The sequence below is a fragment of the Lepisosteus oculatus genome, chromosome 4, assembly GCF_040954835.1.
Source record: "Lepisosteus oculatus isolate fLepOcu1 chromosome 4, fLepOcu1.hap2, whole genome shotgun sequence".
Taxonomy (NCBI): domain Eukaryota; kingdom Metazoa; phylum Chordata; class Actinopteri; order Semionotiformes; family Lepisosteidae; genus Lepisosteus; species Lepisosteus oculatus.
Window position 1 is genome coordinate 24,324,772 of NC_090699.1, and position 22,224 is coordinate 24,346,995.

General features: G+C 35.1%; 1 protein-coding gene across 1 annotated transcript in view; it reads right to left on the reverse strand.

Annotated features, from left to right (window-relative positions):
- LOC102691676 (adhesion G protein-coupled receptor A3) overlaps window positions 1-22,224 on the reverse strand; it is a 131,259-nt gene that overhangs the window by 65,841 nt on the left and 43,194 nt on the right. The window contains exons 6-12 of the mRNA XM_015346987.2: window positions 21,718-21,881; window positions 17,055-17,268; window positions 8,466-8,630; window positions 7,367-7,565; window positions 6,233-6,382; window positions 4,947-5,108; window positions 2,844-3,065 (exon numbers count right to left, since the gene is read on the reverse strand). Of these exons, the coding sequence (XP_015202473.2) occupies window positions 2,844-3,065; window positions 4,947-5,108; window positions 6,233-6,382; window positions 7,367-7,565; window positions 8,466-8,630; window positions 17,055-17,268; window positions 21,718-21,881 (1,276 nt within the window). The remainder of the gene's footprint in view (window positions 1-2,843; window positions 3,066-4,946; window positions 5,109-6,232; window positions 6,383-7,366; window positions 7,566-8,465; window positions 8,631-17,054; window positions 17,269-21,717; window positions 21,882-22,224) is intronic.

Sequence of the window (22,224 nt, forward strand, 5' to 3'; positions counted from 1 at the left end):
GATGAATACCACTAACATTCACCTACTTTTTCAATGTTTATTTCTAGTTCATCTCTTCTTTTGCAATTACATGTGCAAAACATAGCCGAATATAAAAACAATGAATTCTATGCTTCCTAGGTAATGCTATTGTTGAAATTTAAGTATGCTTTAATTATGTACCCATAGAAAACTGAAAATTGGGGAAAACAAATATTACACTATAACCAAATGACAGTAATTTCAAATTGAGGTGATTTAATTTGCAATGATTTTCTCCTACGGACATGATCAAAGTGAATCAGGTATGTGACATAATATCTATTTAGGAACAAAACAGTCTGAATATGTGGCTAGCATTAAATGAAAGAAAAATGAGAGCAATTTGTTTAACTGTCACTTTGGGACAGAGCATTAGCAGATGTTCAGAGTCTGAATATTGTATACGCTTGAACTTAAGGAACTTAAAAAACTTCCCCTTTTTACTAGTTTTACTAGGTTTCACTGAATCAAAAACATCTTTACTAGGTTTTCTTATCAAGGCAAACATATTATTATCACTTGCTAATTATCATTACTGAGTATTAGCTTTTTATGCTAAATGGCAGGTGACTGTATATTAGTCTTCCAAGCTACCACAACAGTGAAAAGTTAATGAAAGAAGCTGAAATGATTTGTATTAACATTTAATAATTATGTTCAGATTCAGACTGCAAATAATGGAGAGGAAATGTACACAGTGGTCAAACCTAAATGCAAGATCTGAAAGAGATCCTACAAAAAATAAGACTGAATACAAAAGAAGACACTTTTATGAAGGTTATTAAAAGATGTACAGTTTAGTGTTCAGGTAAATCAGATTATTTTTGTTCTTAAATAACATTTCTTGAGATTGTGTTTTTGTTCAGTTATATGACAGAAGACCACCTGTCAATTTTTTGTAAAGGTCAAGATGTTTTGAATAAAACCTTTCCTGTGTTTAATGGATGTAACAGTTTCTTTTGGTGGCAACTGCCTTACAGCTCTGCGGGTAACTGTCTTTGAATTACAAGGCCAATTCTATCCACAGCAAGCCTGCACACGATGCATAATTCCAGTTTAACCTGGCAAAGCCATAGACAAAAAAAAATGGTGACAGAAGCAGTAAAAAAGGAAACGCAAATTATAAGAACGCGCGCAGAGGGTGATCCAAGCCATAGACGTAGCCTTTCTAGTTCCCCGCTCCATTACAGCGTGGGCCATGCTGTAGGGAGGTCCAGAATCCTGCTGAGATAGAGGGGCTCAGACGTCTGCATTTGGCATTATTTCCAAGAAATAAACATAAGGCATACTTAAATTTCTGGCATCAAGTCCTTCAGCACAAACTACTGTCTGTCCTGATAAGATAAAATCAGCATGTAATAACTAGTTCTGCTCTAGCAGTTTGTGTTCAAGTAGCACAATATGGCTCTTCCCTTGAGCTCCAGTATCAAGCCCATTTCCCATGCACCTTCCCACTGTTGTAACCTTTTCTACTGTCAGACTTCTAATAGTTGCCTGGTGAAAAGTACTCTGATTGGCACCTCTTTTGTTTACAACAATAATTTTGTGCTCTACAAAAAAGGTTGTGTTTAAAGAAAATCACTGACATTCTTTAAAAGTGAAATTAAGTCATTAACACTTTCTTTGCCTCATATTTAAACAATAAAACCCCTAGAAAAACCAATATCCATTTAAAGCTTCTGTATACTAATTCAGCACTTTGAGAGGGGCCATAGCTGAATGAATGAAATGCTGAAGGTACTGACTGTGAGCCTAAGTCACCAGATTTTTAGTGTCAAGAAATGCTAAAACATTCCTTTTCACCAAATCATATCTTGACTTGAAGGTTATGTAGCGAAACGGAATAACACATTTGTCAGGTTATCAACAGATATAAAAAAGCCAATACCATTTCAACAATAAGCATGATCTTTACTATACATATGTAAAGTAGGGCACAAAAAACAGTTATTTGTCCGGACATACTTTATGCAAGACTGCTGAGTCTGACAAATAAGTAAGAGAAATCTAATCGCTCATGGGTGCTTTGTTTACACTCCTTGTGTGGCGATTTACACAAACTACCCCAATAATCTTCCGCTACTTAGTCTGGACCATTTTGAATCCTCTGAAGTATTTCACAAAATAATAGAGAATGCAAGGCAAGAAAAGCCTGCTTCAGATTGATAACACTCTTGCGTTATCTGTAAATGTGTATTTCCGACGAAAAAATCCTTCTGGGTACCCAACAAAGAAAAGAAAGGAAAGAAAATTAACAGAAGCATTTGCAGAATAGAGGGAGGTTTCAGACCTGCATATTAATCACCCAAACACTTACTATACTACTGACAAGAGTGTTCATGGTGCTGTTGATTTAATACATATTGCAGAAGGCACATGATAGATACAACAAACCCATGCACACAAGTAGAAAAGCATTTAAACACAATATTAAATGCATTTTCAGACCCTGAAAAGGACTGATTCTGAGATTATATTTGCTTTTGTATAAACTTGTAAATTGTACCACACATCCCTTTGAAAAATCTACTTATACCATCTGAAAAACTAAGAAAGTTTGAAGCAGATTAAAATACAAACTAATAAAATTACCACTCCTTCCAGTGACTTTCTTTACTTAACAACTATGTAAGTAAACTATGCAGCCCAAGCAAACCCTGGGATTTTGTTACTCCACGGTAAATATTCAAAAAAAAATCAGGGTACAGTTATTTTGGATATATTCAGTAGCTGACTGCAATTAGTCTGCTGTTTTAAACTGTCAGATGTAGTTAAATATAAAGAGCCTTGACATTTTTCATTTAGCATAGATTTACCCCTACCTTCACTGGGAAATTCACCAGAGAACTGCTGAGGTTGGCTGTGTTGCATTTGAAATTCAGCAGTGATTCTGCCCCATAGCCTGCCTCCCAGTCCTGCCTGCCCACATCATGGGCCACTGCCCTGTCTGAAGATGGAGGCGCTTTCTGGAATGCGATGCACGTCATGCCTGTGAAGCTCGCAGGCTTGATCATGAAGGCCTCCAGAGCTATATTAGAAGAAACCTTGGGAAAACATGAGAGGAAAACAAGGCCTTTATCAATGACAAAAAAGAAAACTTATTTCATGCTCTCCCTCACCTTCTTTATTTGGCCAATGAAAGAGCACTTGTCATTGCTTTTGAATGTAGTTTATCCTTAATGACCAGTTCAGTTCATGCTAATTACATGAACAAAACTGCTCAGTTTTGTATTCTGTTGAAACAGGTAATATTTGCACTTAATGGAAAAAGAAAAATTGTTATATGCTTTAAGGTTACCATTGGGAATTGTCTAATGAAGCAAGTACTAATACATTCAACTGCAAATTAGCATTTAAAATGAATACATTAATACATAACCCGATTCTCCATAGTGCAGTAAAATAAGGCAAACTACACAGTAGCTCAAACTCACTTGATTACAAGTAAAGAAGAAGGCATACATTATACAATAAAAAAACCTTTGTCAGAGCTCACATGTGATAATGCAGCAGAAGCCTAAGATGTTAAACGTTAATTAATAGACACAGACGTTTGTCTGATGAGTATGTTTTGATAAAGCAGCCTAGTTCAATGGCATTGAAAGCAACCTACTATTGTGCTAAGGAAAAGGCAGTATACTGAGCAATAAAAGAAACTCATCACTTACAACTGCAACAAATTCACTTAGTTATCATAAAGAAAATGAAAATCGTTTGTAGTGTACTGACACTGATAAAGGTAAACTTATCCTGATTAACATTAATCAACTAAGCTGATGAACAGAGTGTCTGCTGTGAGAATCACAGATAAGTAGTGTGGGGCCACCTTGACAACACGATCTTTAAATGTGCGATGCATGCTTTGCGCAAGGGCACTGATGTTGTCTTGCACGACTGTCCCATTCCTCTTGCTGAGCCTGGACAAGCATGTGTCTTTTCAGTCCTTTCTGTGTCCTAGATGTCACATATCATCCCATCTTGATTAACTCCCTTGATTAAACAAAGGAGGTATTCTCTTGATGACCTTGGCATACTGACACTTTTTAGTGTTTTTCTTTCTTGATCTTCACCAACGCTGACTATCAACTTGCTAAATCACCTCATCAGCTGCTCCTGGTTCACTCACTGCTAAGGTGATTTAGTGCTTATGTACAAATACTAACCCACACAACACCAAAATCAACCAAAAATCTATATCCAGAAACACGTGCATAGAGTGATGTTTTTTTTGGTGCATTGATGTATCTAATTAAAATGTTTCTATTTTTTTTTAAATTAATTGTTTACTATAAGCCGATGCTAAAACAAATATTACAAGGATTGTAAACTGTGTAGAATTCCCACTAAAAATAATTTAGTAACTAAAAAATGAGAGGTTTAACTATTTAGAAATCTCCTTTAAATTGCTTGAAGTTTAGTATTTTAATATTATTTGCTTGCAATTGCAAAAAAAATATTTCTTTATTTTTCTTGCAAAAGCTATGAAGACAAAGAGGGGAATATCAAAAGATATCAACTCCTGTTCTTTGTTTTAAATAGAGAATCTACAAATGAATAATCATTCATTAATAATACAACCCCCCTTACATTAGAAGAGTTATATTCTAATTGACACTATAAAATGTCCCCTCTCATTATGTAGCCTTTTGAGAAAACAAACACTCTAGGTAACATCTGGTAAAAAATAAATGCAAAACTGCATTTTATAGCCCTTTACCCATATGTCTACATTTTATCAATCTTGCCTTCTGGTCCCAAAAGTAATGTTTTATTTTACTTTTTCCTAAAGGATTTCTGACTCCATTCAAAATCAGTGGTGTATGCATAAAACATTGCTTTCGAGGCAGATTTCAAAACTTGGTGCTTTGCGACAGAGAGAAAAAGAAAAGAATGGCATGATAAAAGATCAGTGGTAATTAATATACCTTTGAAATAACCTGTGTATTGCTAGTAAGGACCAGATCTGCAATTTTTTCCACACTTTGTACAATACGAGTGCAAGCCTTTGCTTCATTCTGTGCCATCCATAATATGTGCTCATCCACGAACATCATATTACTAGCAATATCCGATATATAGTCTTCTAGCTGCAAAACAAAGGGGTTGACATTAAAATACATTACATTTTATGCTGTTTTTGTCTTGCATGATTATGCAAGGACAATCATTTTTATTAAGATTTAATTTAGATACAGTGTTTGATACCTCATAATTAATTTTTAAGAAAATGGTTTAAACATGGTACGTCAGTGCCTTCCACAGAATCCATAAAATGCAAATAGAGCATATACAGTACTAGCATACTGTATGTCTTGTTACAATACACATCCAAAATAATTCACACATTTGTTTTATGACTTTGAAGAAAATTGCTGTCAGCAGGCATTTCCAGAAGAAATATTTATTTAAAGATACTTAAAAATGCTTATATTTATACATCTCTTTATTTTGAAAGAAAACATTTCCAAAGCCTTCAGCCCTTCTTAACACAAAATAAGATTTTGTTTGCTTTCTCTTTTGCAAAAAAAAACTGTGCAGAATTTAGCATAAAATCTGCTTCCTTTATCTGTCCTCCAGGTTTCTGTGGCTCCTGACCATTTGTGAAGAAATGCAGCTTTGCAGTCTTTTCAAATATATCCAAAACAAACATGAATGTACCAGGTTAAGAAAGCTTACTTCCTATGTCATGAGTGTAATATAAACAGCCTTTTTCAGCAAGAGCTCATGGCTGCTTTTTTGAGCGAACACTACATTATTCCCTTTGGTTAATTAAAACCATTTAGAATCTGAAACTACAGGAGGGAAGCCTATTTTTGGCATTCAGGACTTTGCAGAAGCAGCATTTAAAAAGTTTAAAAACATCTAATGTATACAGGAACAAATAATGCCAAACCAAAAATAACTGTTAACAATATATACTGTTTCCCTAAATTGTAAGTTACTAGATCTCTGCACTGATGGACAATCCTAAAATTAGCACATGCAACCTAAAATTTTAAAATAAAGTCTGGAGTCTTTCCAGGGTAAAATATACAAAATCTAAGCATATGTGCTTTTCATCTGAACCACAGATGAACTGCAGAAAAAATACCCCAAACAACTTTATTTCACGAGCCATATGTGGTAAAATACTTTGTAAAATAAAAATACAAATAGAAGAAGCAATGAGTGAAAACACTAAATTATCTCAAAAGGGATTAAAATACCATACATCTTTGATCTGGCCCACATAACCAATCAGCTTCTCAAGAATACGAGCCACAAAGATAACATCCATCATGTCCACAAAGTGTGCTGCTCCACTTGTATAAGCTGAGAGCTGCTGTGCAGAGGCACGGGCGTTGGTGGCATTGATTGGCATCTGAAATTAAAGTGCAATCACTTTAAAACGGTAGTATTACTGTAAATCAATGGAGCTCAACTTGATATGACAATCTGACTGATGAGGGCATAGTCTGACATATGAAAATACTGTGTTTTGCAAACAATGTACACTATCTCTTCTAAAACACACCCAAAATACCAACAGAAACATCTGATAACCTATAAGTGTTTTCTGCACTTGGTATATGTTCTATTCTTATCTTGAAGATGTACTGTATCTTTCCTATTGTGTAAGTGTCAGTCCGCTTCAAATATGACATGTGGAACACTGTCCACTTGAGCCAAATCTCTAATTTGGATGAAATTTGTATATTTTCTGTTACAAATTTCACTAAGGCATTCTTGCAATGATCGTGAAGTCAATACTTCAAGTTACCCTCAGTTTCTATTGTTAGCTGCCATCATTTTGGAGATAAAGACGGACTCATGATGGCAGCTCATCACACTTCCTGGAATATCAGTTTGGATGTATTACTAAATACAATATAGAACATATCACATGACAGAAATTGTTAAACATCTACATTTTACCACTTGAATTTGAAGCATTCTTCTCAGGGATCTTGTACTTTCAGTAGATGAAGAACTTAACTTTACAGTCTCCAGTGTGTCATCCCTAAAAAACTATGCTCCAATATTGTGTGAAATGCAGCATGTCACTGCGAATATCAAAACGTAAAAGATAATGGGATGGAAAAGACCGTGTCACAGGTCAAACTGTAAGATGGTTGCCAATTACAAAGTCATCAGACATAATGAAAGTTGATTCAAGAGAAGCTAAAGGCCTGCAGTTATGTTGGTGAACATTATTAGATGCAGGCCTAAAGCTAAGTGAATAATACGAAGTGAGAAACTGATTACCCAAGTGGTGTGGTTTTTGGTTTCAAGTAAGTGATTTTCACGAAAAACAAAGATGCTTGAAAATTTACAAATTAATGTCTGAAAAGTTTATGTACAGTACCTGGCTAAATTCATGGAGCACTCGGGTTACTTCACTGGCATAGGGGCATTGTGAGTAATCCCCTTCAGCCCAACGTCCTGTTCTGTCACACCTCCGCAACGATTTCTTCTCTTTCAAACTTCTAGAGTATGAGCTGGAGCCAAATGGATACTGTATGCAGGGCAAGAATGCGATTATTCCAGCCAGAGTCTTTGGCCACCTACCAGAATAGAAAGATATGCACTTAATAGCAATAACATTCATTAAAAAATAATCCAGAATAAAAGACTATTAGGTTCCTTGCAACACTCAAAAAAACTTTTTATCACATATGGTTTTAATCCTAATATTTAATTCACGTTCACAAATCTGTGAGTACAACAGCCCTGTGGAAGTGGAAATCTCTGATCTGCTTTATGCTTCCTTTGCTTATTATGTAATCTGTGCCATTGACCTGTTAAACCAGGGCGGAACAATAATAACAGAAACAAGAAATACTTTGAGAATGGCTCTCCTAACAAAATAAACACAAAATACAAATTCCAAAGAACTCTAAAAGCATGTAGAGTATACATTGTGTATATGCAAGCAAATACATATACTGTAAGCATATTTAACAACTAAATTTGACCTGAATACAAAATAGCAACAAGATTTAACAAAAGTAAACATTTTCATAATTTAAATAATTTACCTTTGTGAGATTTAAAATACCTTTAACATTGCTTTACCATGTTCTGTGCATGTCTATAGCTTTTACTTCCAGAATTGTAAGAATGTTGCTTATTTATGACACCAACTTTCCTAGACAAAGAGGACTAATTTTCCACATCATTACTGCTCTCTATTTTGAAAACAAAACAGTCCTGTTCAGTGCCATGTTACTGTGCAGTAAACAGTGAAAACATTATAAATGCTTCGGAGAGTATGGTCATTAAGGAGATTTGGTAGAATTTTTTAGGAGACATTTTCCTAACATTTTTAAAATAATTGCATACTGTAGATGTTAATGACTGTTTAAATTAAGGACCTTGGAAGCCGTATCCAAGGATGGTTAATATGGGACAGTTTAAATCTATTGAGCTTCTTTTCAATGAGATGGTCGTCTGCACATGCTTACCGAAAGTCTCCTTTGTTGTTAGTAACCCGCTCAGCAGGGCAGTATGGTGCCGACATCTCCAGGACTACAATCTCCATCATCTTTGTGCTGTTTCCTCGAGAGCTGGAGACCTGACACTCCCAGTCCCCAGAAGCAGCAACGTCAATGTTGGAAAGTATCACCTCACTAAAGGATGTTTGAACAAACAATATTCTTAAAAGGTGGACTGTTTTTCTTTTTAAATTAAAAAAAAAACTTTTCATAACCTTTCTGGATGCCATGGCCATTGTATAATATATTAATAAATATATCGCTGAAGGTACTGTCTTGTGAAACCTATGAATAAAAAAAACCTTGTCTAGCATTAAATGGTGACTCTAATTGTCTTCAAGGACAAATCTATATATATGAATTCAGAACAGACACTAAAGAAAACTCAGCTGTTAGATCAGGTGCAGGGTCATGCAAATACCTACTATTTCTAGGCATTATTCCCCACTTTCCCACTTTGATTTGTCTTTCTATGTTCTACGTCTATCATACTGACATTTTTGGGTTAGCAACATGGAAGGGTTTTTTTTATTTCCTCATTCTGTACCCTGAACATCACCAGGGGAAAATGCCAGTACAAGCCCTGCTGGCTAAACATCAATAGATCTGCTATAGTGTATAACTGAAGTTACATTTTATAGGATGGAATCCTGCTTCATCTTAATGTGTCCTTGGTTAGCAATAGAAAATAAATTTTGCTTTTCCATTTACCAGCATTTATGTGAAAATACATCATTGCGGCAGTACATATAGTTGGAACATTTTTAATTCTGTTTTTAATCGTGGCCTTCAGGAATGTTCAGTTTTATACAGCTTCCTTGACATTTAAATTATAAGTGACAGTAAATTTATAGCACTTTCATCTTTTACCGTAAAATGATTAGTTGCTTTATACTATTTGATATAACAAAGTGCCTGTTTTTGTGCCTGAGGTGAAGTGCAGGAATTGCAAGATTAAAGAATCTAAGTTAAGAACATTTTCTTGTGAAATGTATTTAGCTACATACAAAGCACTAGTTCACATTTTATCATTACATATCATTCAATGTGTATTATAATATCACTAATAATGTCATCTAAACATCTCCTTATAAAAAGCTACTATGCATTCTTTATTTCAAAAGCTCGTGCCAAATGCTAAGGCACTTCTTTAGAAGTTGAAAGTGAAACATTTGCAGTAGACACAGGACCAGACACTTTTCTGCAATATGTCTTGAAGGTTATAGGTTTTTTGAATCCATAGTCATTAAAACTAGATGTAGGCAACATTTGCAATTATATATATAACCTACAATTTAAATAATTTTATTGAAAGCTATCAGGCTATGAATTCCACAAAACACACAAATAATATTCATATACAGAAAATAACATTTGTCACTTACTGTTACCATGAATATTTTTTTCAATAGACATAAGTTTACTTAGCCAGTCCATAACTTAAACTCTGACAAACATAGCCTTTTCACATTAAACAAGTCATATTCATCATTCACAGTACTGCACCTTCTTAATATACCACGAAACATGCACATTCCCAGTTGGTATTCATAAAGAATTCTTATATAATGCCCAGTTATTCTCAAAATTGCTACATACTTTATAGTCAGAATATATGCCAATAATCTCTAACATCATAAGCGCAAACTGTCACACATTAATAGTCAATACACATACAGTATTGTACATACATTCTCAACCTTGTATGCAAGGTGTTACAACCCCAAGGGTTTAGGGGTAGGGGGTAACATTTAGGATAATTTTTGGATGCAGGTGGGTTTTGGTGAGGCACTAGGAAGCGTGATAACAAGGGTTGGTGATTATTTTAAGGTGAATAAGTGACTGGTACAAAATAGGACACAATTACACACAGGGTAAGGGAACTAGAGTGGTGCCAAAGAAAAGAAAATTACAAACAAAATGGAGCTGGCTTAGAAAGTGAGGGAAAGCTGACCTAACTACAAAAGAAAACCCAAAACACACGGTCTTCGGCGTCTTCATACACCCTAGCTAACCTCCACTAACTACCCAAAACCATACAAGACAAACGGCACTCACCCATACTAAACTAGTGACTAATACAAGAATCAACTACATGTGTAAAGTGTACCCAACAACCTAAATTACCCAATACACAAAAGTTCACACAAATAAACAAGTGAACTACGAATACAAATAAGGGAAAACGAGAGTAGACACAAGTAACCGGGTACAAAAGAACAGAGGTTGAACATATAACAAGTTTGGGCAAGGTAATGGCAAAATAAACGATAAACACAAACAAACGAAAGTACAAGGAGAACAGAAACCAACAAAAGCCGAAGCTATACGAAAATACATACACATAAAGCAAAACAACAAACCAACAAAGCCGAAGCAAAAACCAAAAGCGAAATAAAACCCAAGCAGGACCTAAGTCAAACAAAAAAGGCCCCTTCCTTCTGAAAACCTCCATGTTATATACTGAATAAGATTAGTTCTGATTGGTTGAGAAGCTGATTGAAGATGATGTCACACAGAAACAATGATATAATGATGGACCAATGGGGGAGGGAGAACAATCAAGGTCAGGAAGTGGAGAACAGCAACAAAACACACATGGACCACAAACTGGGACGTAACAAGGTATCACCAGAGATATGTGATTCTGCAGTTACGTAAAATCCAGATTGTCTATACTCAGTTTAAGCTCCAATATTCAAAATGTATTTGTTCCTTATTTATAGTATACCATATTGAATGTGGAGAAACAAAGCAACAAGCGTCATGCTGTCACTAAATTTTTCATAAAATTCCCTTTTCAGTGTTCTCAAGAGACAAAATATTTGACAACTGGAAAATGATTTTTTTTTATCTTAACTTCTATCATGTAATGAAGTTTATCTGCATAGACAAAACCTTGGAACAAAGGCACAAAGAAAATAGTGGTGGTCTCTAGTGCTTTCTGAAGCTTTTAAAGCCAATTGCCAAGCTACTTTTAAACTGTTTTGTAAAATAAATACTAAATGAAGTAATACCGTAGAGTAGTAAGCACTTAGGCTACATAACAGAGACATGAGAAATACCATGGACAGTATTTAGCAGTATCAATCATAAATCAACAATTTATTACAAATGCATTACATATGCAGTATATACTAAGGGACAGAGCTACAGTAAAAAACATTAAATTCCATTAAATGTTTTTCTGCCCTTAAAGAGTATCCAAATAACCATGCAATAACATATTAAAACATCTTGTTACTGTTAGGGGTCAATAACCTGAAAGCCACACACTGATTTTATAGTGCAGCAACCACATGTATGTACAACTTTAAGCCAGGCCACAAAAGAGAAATAACAGAGTATTCCTATTCAACAACTTTCCTTTAGACAAATGAAACCACAAACTGCTGTATCAACTCGCAAGCAGTATGAAAATAGTATCGTTCAAAACTTAAACCAATATTGGGTTCTGTGACGTTTATAAACTATATGGCTAAAATATGTTCAAGTATGATTTCTTTAATTTCAAATGTGATCAAAAACAGATAACACATTTATTTATTAATATCTTATAATTTACACATCACAAAACCACAGCATATTTACAACTAAGTAATACACTACTATTTCTAATACAATTTAAAGTTCCATATTCATTTTTAAAATAATAATGGAAATCACTAACTTTATAAGCAAGGCACAATGTCTAAGTGTATCAGAGGCTGTAAATGTTAAAGAGTGAATACCTTCTGTAAAGTTAGTTCTCTAGAATTCAATCCAAATGTACATAGTAGTGTGTAAATATTAGTATATTTTGTGTGTTGTTTATTGTCGTTACCTTGTCTTTTAAAATAGCGCCTCTTTATTTCTCAGCCACATAATTGCTGAAATTAAAAACGAACCATTTTCACAGAACATTAAAGAAGCCACTGGCCTTGCTTGGGTTTCTTGGCCTACAGTGTAGGGGTGTTTTATTAACTTCCATAGTTAACTTGTTCACTAGATGTCAGAAATCACCTCTATTATTAGGCCCTGAGCCTATATTGACACACGCAGATGCCTATCAACCCCAAAGAGACATTGTGTGTGTTTACATTTACTAAATATCATTTATATACTGACTGCAGCATTTGGAGACTTCAACAAAGAAACAATATGCCCTCCATGTTTATGATAACTCGTATGCTGCAGCCGGATATAGAAAAGCTTGTGGCCAACTGAGGGAAGAAGGGATCCATCTGAACGGTACAAAGAATGGAAAGGCTGGCTGTGCACGGAGATAAAGAAGAGCCAAAAGAGAAAACCAAGGCTGTGTAGGTTAAGAGTGATGAGGAAAGCTGAGGCTGCGAAAGCTGACCGAGAACTGACCGCTCCCACTGACTGCCACTGTTCCACTGCATGTTCAGAAAACAGGGCTGGTGGGAACAGGAGAACACAGGCACTGGTTCACGCAGACAACTGAACAAACTCTGTATCATACGCAAAACAAACAGACTGCACTACCCGGACAAGAGTAGCTCCATAACAGAGCACCAGGGCAGTGGCGGGAGGGGTTAAATACCTGGTTTGATTGCTCATCAATTGGAAGCAGGTTGCTAAAAGAATGTGACATACTACTAGAGGTCCAGGTGGCGCTGGGTGGAGTTGAGCTCCTTGTGCAAATGTGATTGGTTCCCGTGGAGCTCTAACCCGGCCAGGTGTAACAATAATAATTGCACATGATCATCTTTTTTGTGTCTATTTCTGAGACACAGCCCACATCTCTAAATGATAATTCTGTAAACAGCAACTATATTGTAGAGAATAAGATGCGAAACACTACTTTATGCAAAACTCATCAATGTTTTCACAAATTTAAAAATAGGTATTTCTGGTAAATTATCAGTGCATTTAATACTGAATTTAGCATGCTATGTCACATTATCCACACAGCTGAATTCCTGTGAAGGATACTTACTACAAAATGATAAACCTTGACATAACAGATAAAGACAGGGAAATATAACTAAATTACAATTAACCCTGCTTTATTGACTGTCTCTGTGAAACATTTCCCAGATGACTCATTAAGAGTGTTTACATTCTTGTAATGATGTTTAATGATTTGATTACACATAATAGTTTATGAGACTGTAAACTTAAACCCTGCACTCATGGACTGCATTCCAAGCCTTGACGCTTGTTCCAGCTTCCTTGACTTGCTCCCTTCCCATTTTCTTTTTTTAGCTTCCCCCCCTCTTTTATTACAGGGTAACACAAACAGCAGTTTGCGGCTCTTGGGCAGTGATGATTACGCTTGATTAAACCGAGCTAAGTTTGGGTCTTGGCTATATTCGCCTGCAACTTTTACAGAGTGATGTCAATATAAATAGAATCACTTTCACCCCTCCTTTTTTTCCCCCCAAAGAAGTCTCATGAAAAAACATTTGTTCTTCTGACATCTGATGCTGTTTTATCTGAGCAGAATCATGTGCCTCTGGTGATGCAGCTATGCTGTACGAAGTAACCAACAACAGCATCCCTTAATCCAATATTTGCCATAATGCATCTATCCCTTTGTTTCTCCCAGTGCAGCACAGCCCTCCAGCACAGAGACAGTCTCCAAGTACAATACCCTTCAGTGTAAAGCCCCATTGATCACTTCTCTGCTGTACAGTCATTGCATGATGAGTGCTTCTGAATAAAGAGGTCTGATCCCCCGCCATACACTGGGGAAACAATGTCTTTTAAACTGACAAATCAGATAACTACTTCAACTTCAACCAATCGATTTCTGAACCACCATTTCCACATTCAAGAAGCAATGCAGGGTGGTGGCAGTTATAATCAGATGAACAAGGAGGAAAGGCAATTAAATCTAGTTTCCATGGCTACCACACTCTGCTAGAACACCGAACAAAAAGATGAAGAAAATTCTGCTGGCGAGGCAAGCAGATCAATGGAGACATTTTTTCATTTATTTTCTTGTTTTATTCAGGCTAAGATTAGCATGATTTAAAATCAAGAGGTTTAGAGATGGCTATAAAAGACTGAATAGCCTAAAGAAAGGAACATGATATGCCTGGCTCTGGAGAGCCAAAATTAAGCAGGTTTTATGGGTCACCATAAAATCAAATAATCAATTTGTAAATATTTGTCACAATTAACATTTTTAATAAAGGTTCAGGAGAGGTGATGGAAACCAAGTTCCCTTTCACCTTTGATACTCTTAACTCATTATCAACCATGACTTAATTTACATGGTAATCCCCTTTTTTCCTTATATTTGTATTTCTGCAGCTTTCCTGCACTACATTCTCCATTTTTGTAGCTATCTCTTGGATAAATGTTAGGATTACCTGCCAGATTGTGTCTCCTCTATACCGGTGTTGGCAACCCCTGGGCTAAGGGTGTCAAAGGCCTGATTACTAAAGCATGATGAACCACATTTTACCTTTGCTGGTAAAATCATTTAGTGTGTCTTTAATAAGAAATTATTGCTCAAATGTTCTTTTAAGCACTTCAAGATTGAATCCTTTTGATTACTTCTGGCTTATGTTCTAGAAGAATTAAAAGAAAGTGTTATCACACTGACAGGTGAAATCCAGATTCATAAAGAACACCTGAACTCACACACGCAGACACATACTGTACCTGTACATCTCCATTGAAAACAGTCAGCTACAGGCATGAGCAGATATTAATTCATGACACTTTCCATCAATAAAATTGAAATTAAGAATTAAACAGTTTAATAAATGTTAATTTTATACTATTTTATACTGCCAGTGGTCCTGGGGCCCTTGTTAAGATCAATTCTCAAAATTGGCCAAAAATCTGGTTGCCTTTGTCAGGAGGCTGCGCCTTGACCGAAGGTGGATTTATCATCATGACAATGATCCAAAACACTATTCAAAATAAAGAAATGGTTGACAGAAAAGAACATCAGTGTTTTGCCATGGCCATCTCAGTCCCCTGACTTGAAACCTATTGAAAACCTGTGGTCTGAGCTGAAAAGGGCTGTCCATAAACACACACCTAAAAACCTCAAGGATCTGGAAAGGTTCTGCATGGTGGAATGGTCTAGGATCCCTCCCAATGTGTTCATTGACTTGATAACGCATTACGTACTGCAAGGCTCCACCAAGTACTAAACACAGGGGTGCATATAATTGTGTTTCTTTTATTTTGTGGAAAATAATTCATAAATGTAATGTTTTTTTTACTTGGTTGATTCCATTGAATCATTAATTCATGATAATTAATTCCTTATGTTAGTAATATATTTCAGCGCTTAATGAACTCATTTGTTTTATACTTTTTTACTTAATATTTATCAAGGGGTGTCAATAATTCCAGAGTCCTCTGTATGTTATAATAATGTATAATTTTAACATAATAATGTTTATTATGTTATATGTTATTGGATAGCAGCAACATTGGCACAAGGGTAAAAAAATGAACACTGGCGGAAAATTTTTTTTTTTTTTTTTTTTTTACAAAGGAGAGGAAAATGCTTATCTTAGATACAAAATTTAGTATAGCACTGAAGAAAATTAGGATTTAAACAATTTATGGCATGTTAGGTTACACTGGTATCGATACTAATCTGGAGAGTTAATTTCTTAATTCAGTGACTTGCTTTTATTAAGAACATTATGAGTCCTCTTGCCTAGACTGTACTTCATTTGAAAAATGTTGCTGTCAGTGCACTTTTCCAACACAGAACTTTGATATTGTTTATGATATAGAAAAAATAGGCCATGTGTAGCATGATTGAAAAGAGCCGTGTTATTGTTGGCTAAGAACTATAAATATGAGCTTGCAGAAGAAATGAGACTATTTCCTTGCATTTCTCAAGGGAAAAATGCAAACAGCCAAGGAAAGTTACATACAGTATGAATGTATAATTCATTTAATTGAAAAAAACATTACATTTACAGTAATTTGCATGTAAAGCACTAATAAATACATGTAGTTAAAATAATTTTTAAGATGGAATGAAAAGCTCACAAACTCTGAAGTTGTAAAATAGGAAATTAGTGACACAGATTACCAAAGAATGTTTCATACAAAGTATAGGACAAAAGTTCATGATTTGAAAATTCTTTGCAAAAAAAACCCATGTCAGTCTGAACTGGGGGGAGGGGTTCCCTGTTGAAAGCACTGGAAATGAAAGTCCCAATTCCCAGAAAAACTCCTCCAAACAGCAATGATTTTTACAGTTTGAAAGGATTATGATCCAGCATAGTATTCGCAGACAATAAGAGGAACAGGAAACCTTCTTAAAATATGATTTGCTGCAACAGGCTTTTATATACACTGAAAAATATCTATTTTTATTACTATATGCAACCTTTCACTCAGATTCGATTTCTGAAGCACTTATATTGTCCCAGAAGGGGGCAGTAACTACTTAAAAGCCATGGCTCTTTGCCAATTTAATTGCATTTTACCATTTTTGATTCAAGTCACAAATTTTTAATTATATAGTTTTCTCGATTAACATTTTAAATCAGACATCACTTATCGCAGCCTGGACAGATGAAATTCAGGAAAACCCCCCAAAAAGAGTAGGCTTGTATATTTATTTACCTTGTAATTAAGCAGCAGTCATGGATAATGTTGCCTTCAACAAAGACTCCATTTTCTTCTTCACTTTGGACTGGGTATCCATTGTGTTTCCACTGCACTGTGACAGTACTGTCAACATAAGTGGCTGTACATTGCAATGGCAATCTGTCCCCTTGGAAAACAACCTGTCTCTGAGAAGGGATCAGCTGAAATAATGGCAGCTCCAGGGGTCCAACTGGAAAAGAAGATGAAAAGATGGATTTTAGAGATCCACAGGTAGAAACCAGTTCCTAGAAAGCAGGAAAGCATGAATTGCAATTATAAGCTAAAGCTTAATGTAACTTAAACTCCATGGTAAGTGAAACAATGTAAGTTTCAATTTGCAAGAAAAATCCATCGCTTCCAATACTGTTTGGATAGATATTATAATTTAGCAATACCACCATCACCAAGCAATCTTTCAATATCGGAAGTTTGTTATACTGTAGGTTGACCATCATCCAGGAAAAACTTAATCGGATGCCCAGTTCAGCAGGATTCCCATGTCTCTCAAGCATGGTGAGATAATGTAAATACATGTAAATCAATATATTTTTCCAGACAACTGTTTTATAGCAACTTTAGGTAAATTTAATACAATTGTAATCAGGCCAAATTAACTGTGGCACGTTTAACAGAACTGAAATGTTCAAGTTAGAAACATATGCCTGTATCAACTGCAGAAAGCACATATGCGTATCAACAATTTGTCAAAGTAATGTTGTGTGCTGCAAAATTAAGTTCTCAAATGATAAAGTTTCTCACTATGGTTTAGAAATAAAAGCATTAAATTCTGCGTTATTTCAAAGTGCTGTTTAACTTTTCCTGTCACTGGAAATTAAGCTAACAATAACTTTTTGTGGGAAAAAAAGCAAATTCTATGGTTGGGCTAACAGGAATACACTGTGTTCCACATTTTACAGTCAATGAACTCGCTGTGGGCAAGCCAGATACGTCTTTCTTTACACTACCACATTTCCTTAATGTTTAAAGAGCCCAAGATGTTTATGTTTCCACTCACGACTCTGTACAGTGAAGCAATTGTGTGACAGCTGGAAATTACTGGCATATTCTTACAGTACCCCTAACACTCACATTTATTTTATCAGTGTTTGATTTCTGCACCTTCTTTTATGCCAGACAAGATGACCATTCCAGAATCAGTATTAGGAAAAACAAAAGAGGTTCATTTTAGCATAAAACATCTGGTATTTTATTTTTATTCTACCCCTATTTAACCATGGAGCTTTACTGAGATATTGCTCAAGTGAGTCCTTGTCAAGAAGGCAGTAGTAACTCAATCACACCATATACGTCAATATTAAAACAACATGAATAATGTGACAAGCAAATTTAAATACCCAACAGCATTACTTAAAAACAAAGTTATTGAAAGCACATACATTCATCAATACGATCATGAGTATAAAAACATTCAATGATGTCAGACAACCAAATCCATTTAAATCCAAAATAATACATCCTTTTAACTGAATTTGAAATAGGATTGGATGACAATTTGTGAACATTTGCTTCCTTTTATCCAGCCAGAACATTTTTATCATTTAAAGTTATTTCTTCTGTTGATCATTAGCTGTTTAAACAAAAAACATTTAAACACTCATTTAACGAACTGAAATGCCTATTAACACTGCAATATATAATACTTTAATAAACTGTACAGAAGACATGGATTTTAATGTACTGTAAGTTCAAGCTATGTTAAAAAAATCTAAGATGTCATTAACAAATAGCCTTATTAAACTCATTACCTTAATTTGTGAAGACTACTGAATTGGTCTTATTTGAGCAGCAAATATCTTAAAGAAAATGAGACAGCCTGGTCATTAACAGATCTAACACTTGGCAAAGAATCTGCAGAAATTACTCACATTTCTCTGCTTTACCTATTCATTCAGTTCTAATGTCTCTAGAGCTGAAATGAGCAGAGTCCCTGTCCACTTTTCAACACAATTATTTGAAAATGCAGAATGTAGATGGGGAATCGAATCACAAAACATGTCAGATGTATCCTTATATGTATGCTTAATTAAAATCAGTCAAGACATATTTATTCCACTTCAAAATAGAAGATTCATCTTGATGAATCAGTACTGAGTTTTATGACTCAATATTAATTAACTACACATTTACAACAGTGCCAATAGAACCTCAAGCAATCAGGCATTTGTGAATGGATCATCACCCTGAGTGCATCCAGGATGAGACATCATTAGATTCATTACATAAGCACTTTTATCGCACTAAGTAACGGGTACAGTAACTGGTAACTGTACTCATAACAGCTTCTTGACAAAACGTAGAACATTTCTGTGAATATATACATACAGTACACTGCAATGTATGAAAGTTAATATTTTTTACATACAGAGATGTATTGAAACAGTTTATTTTCTCTTAACCTCAGGTATTCACTTAATATTTTTTTGCTTTGTCAGACACTTTCAGGGACAGGTCTCAAGTGTCTTTTTTCTGGTCTTGTAACAAGATACATACAAGTTGCAATTTTATTGTTTATTTGAGTGGCACTGCTGTGCAAAAGTTTTAGACGCCTTCAATGCAAACAGGAGTTATAATATTTTTATCTTATGAGGTTAAACAATGTATTTAAAGCTTTCACCAGTGTCTGCATATCTTACAACAACAATCGACTAAACAGTTCATAACTAAGAGCTGTTGTATAATGGTCCATGATGGGTTTCATACAACAGTTTCTGACCTGCTGCGGGAGTAAAAATGTGCTTTTCTGGAAGTGTTTGTTGTTAATCAAACCCTTTGAGTTTCAATTCAACTGGGGCAGTGGTGCATAAGAAGATTTTTAAAAAGGGTTTTTGAATTCAAGGGTCAGACAATCACCATGGCTGAAGCAGGATCCTGCTTTTTGTCACATCATATTATTGTTCATCTGTCTCAGCATACCTAGCATGATGTTTGTAAGTTTGTCAGGTCTTTGAACACAAAGCTACAAAAGTGTGAAAACATTCTTTATAACCACCACAGCTAAAGCCGTTACAATCACTACAGACTTGTACTCCCTGGAAGTCTAATAAAATATATCTAAAATCTACTGTGAATGATGGAAACAGGTGGCTGATAAGTAGACATAATCATGCAATTCATGTTTTAAGAAATATCAAGTATTGTAATCCAATAGGGGATATGCTTTTGCAAATGCTTTACTTGGTATTTTTTCAACTATTTCCAGGTCAATCCCATAGGCATGGTACAAGGCTAGAATTACTGAATCCTCTCAAGTGCACTGCGTCCAAATCCTTGCTGAGGTCTGGGCAGTTCGATATAATTAAAAACACACAAGAATGCTTCACTTGTGCTGACTAACGTATGTTTTTCATCCAAGATTTGGGTATGAAATATTGTCAGTAAATGCAGGAAGCTGAGAGTAAAGAATGACACTCTCAAACATCAGACCAAAATTCCCTACAGTTTAAAATAAAACAGAATGGAAATGGAAAATGCAGAACCATTTTTCTTTTGCTCAGGCAGTTATGCAGTCCGAGACATTTCACATAGTGAAAACATTTAAAAAAACAAAGTCTTAAGTTATAAAATAGCTTTCCTGGCCTTGATATTTTCTTTTTCACTTTATATGGGAGGAGGTTATATCTTTGAAATAAAACTCCAGGCTGTTTTCTGCTGAAATCTTCCATGGCTATTTTTCTATTAAGATGCTAAAAAACTGTTATACAGCAATTAAGAATACAGAAGTACAATTGTGTGGCTGAATCTTGAGGGGGTGTTAGCTCTTTCTACAGTAGGATAACCACGCTATAATATTGCAAAATCAGAATTCAAAGAGCACAGAAATTTTGTACATGATTTTTTAAAAGACTGCAGGGGTGTGCCTAACTACCCGCAATCATAGTCTGCAATGCTAGTGTATCAGGTCCCCAAGGCAGACTGTCTAACAGAGTCCTAGGCTGCGTCTTTACTCCACCATCACGGCATTAATATTCATGACCCTAACAAATGATCTAGAACTGACCTTCACCATTCAGAGATCACCACTGGCTTTGATAACAAGCAGGCACAAAGGTTTAAGAAATACTTCAAAAAACAACAACAGTCTTTATAATTTTTGAATTATATTTTTTGCACTCGTGGATTTTTCTCTGAATTCCCAGCTTCACGGAGACATCAAAAACAGCAACCCTAACACATAATTTGCAAAAGCTAAATATTGCTATCAGATATGCTTTACTCTTTTACAGATACTGTACATGTAAAGAGATTTCTTGCTTTCCTATAAACCTTAATAGAGAGAACAAGTATCTCTGCCAAGAAAACTGATAAGAGCAAATCTTATCCTCCTGAACCATATTATTAATACTAAATTGAAAGACTGGAGTCCTCCAAAGTTTATTTTAGCAACCTACTGTATATAAGGTGTAGCAAAGTTCTTCCTTGTTCTTAATTAAACATTGAATAATTATGTTATTAATTCTTAAGTATGTTAACATTTAGTTGTGTATTGGAGATATCTGTCAGAATAAGTAGCTACATATACAGGCCACAATTTACAATAACTTGTGCATTTCCAAATGCTGGGGTCAAACATGCAGTAAAAAATAAAATAATGAAACCAGCCAAAACTGTCTTTACTTACCACATTTTAACTGGTGCTCTTTCAGATTCCGGAATTCTAGGCCATGTAAGGAACTTGGGTAAGAGCACCGGGTTTCATTTCCTATTCTGATAGAATTTGCTCTGGCCAAGAGTAAAAGCCATTTAAGGTTACAGTCACAGAAGAGTGATTCCGAGCTGAAGTGCCTGTATAAAACAAAACATAATTGCTAGTTTTTTATATAGTGCCTTTCATAGTACATAATCTCAATCATGAATAATAGACATGGAAAGCAGCTTTGAAAGGACATACGTTTAAAAAATTTACATATACAGTAAAGGTTTCTAAAAGATACAGTAATACTTTTTTTTCTGATTGTTTTTCAAAATGTTCAGAGTGCCGCAGAGTAGAACATGTATTAAATGTTAAATTATTCTTAAATAAGAGAAAAAAAATCACAATAAATTGATCCAATTAAAGGCATTAAACGCTGTAGTTTCACAGAGGTGGAGTTGTACACATGTGGAGCCTCGTCTTCAGATGAGTAAC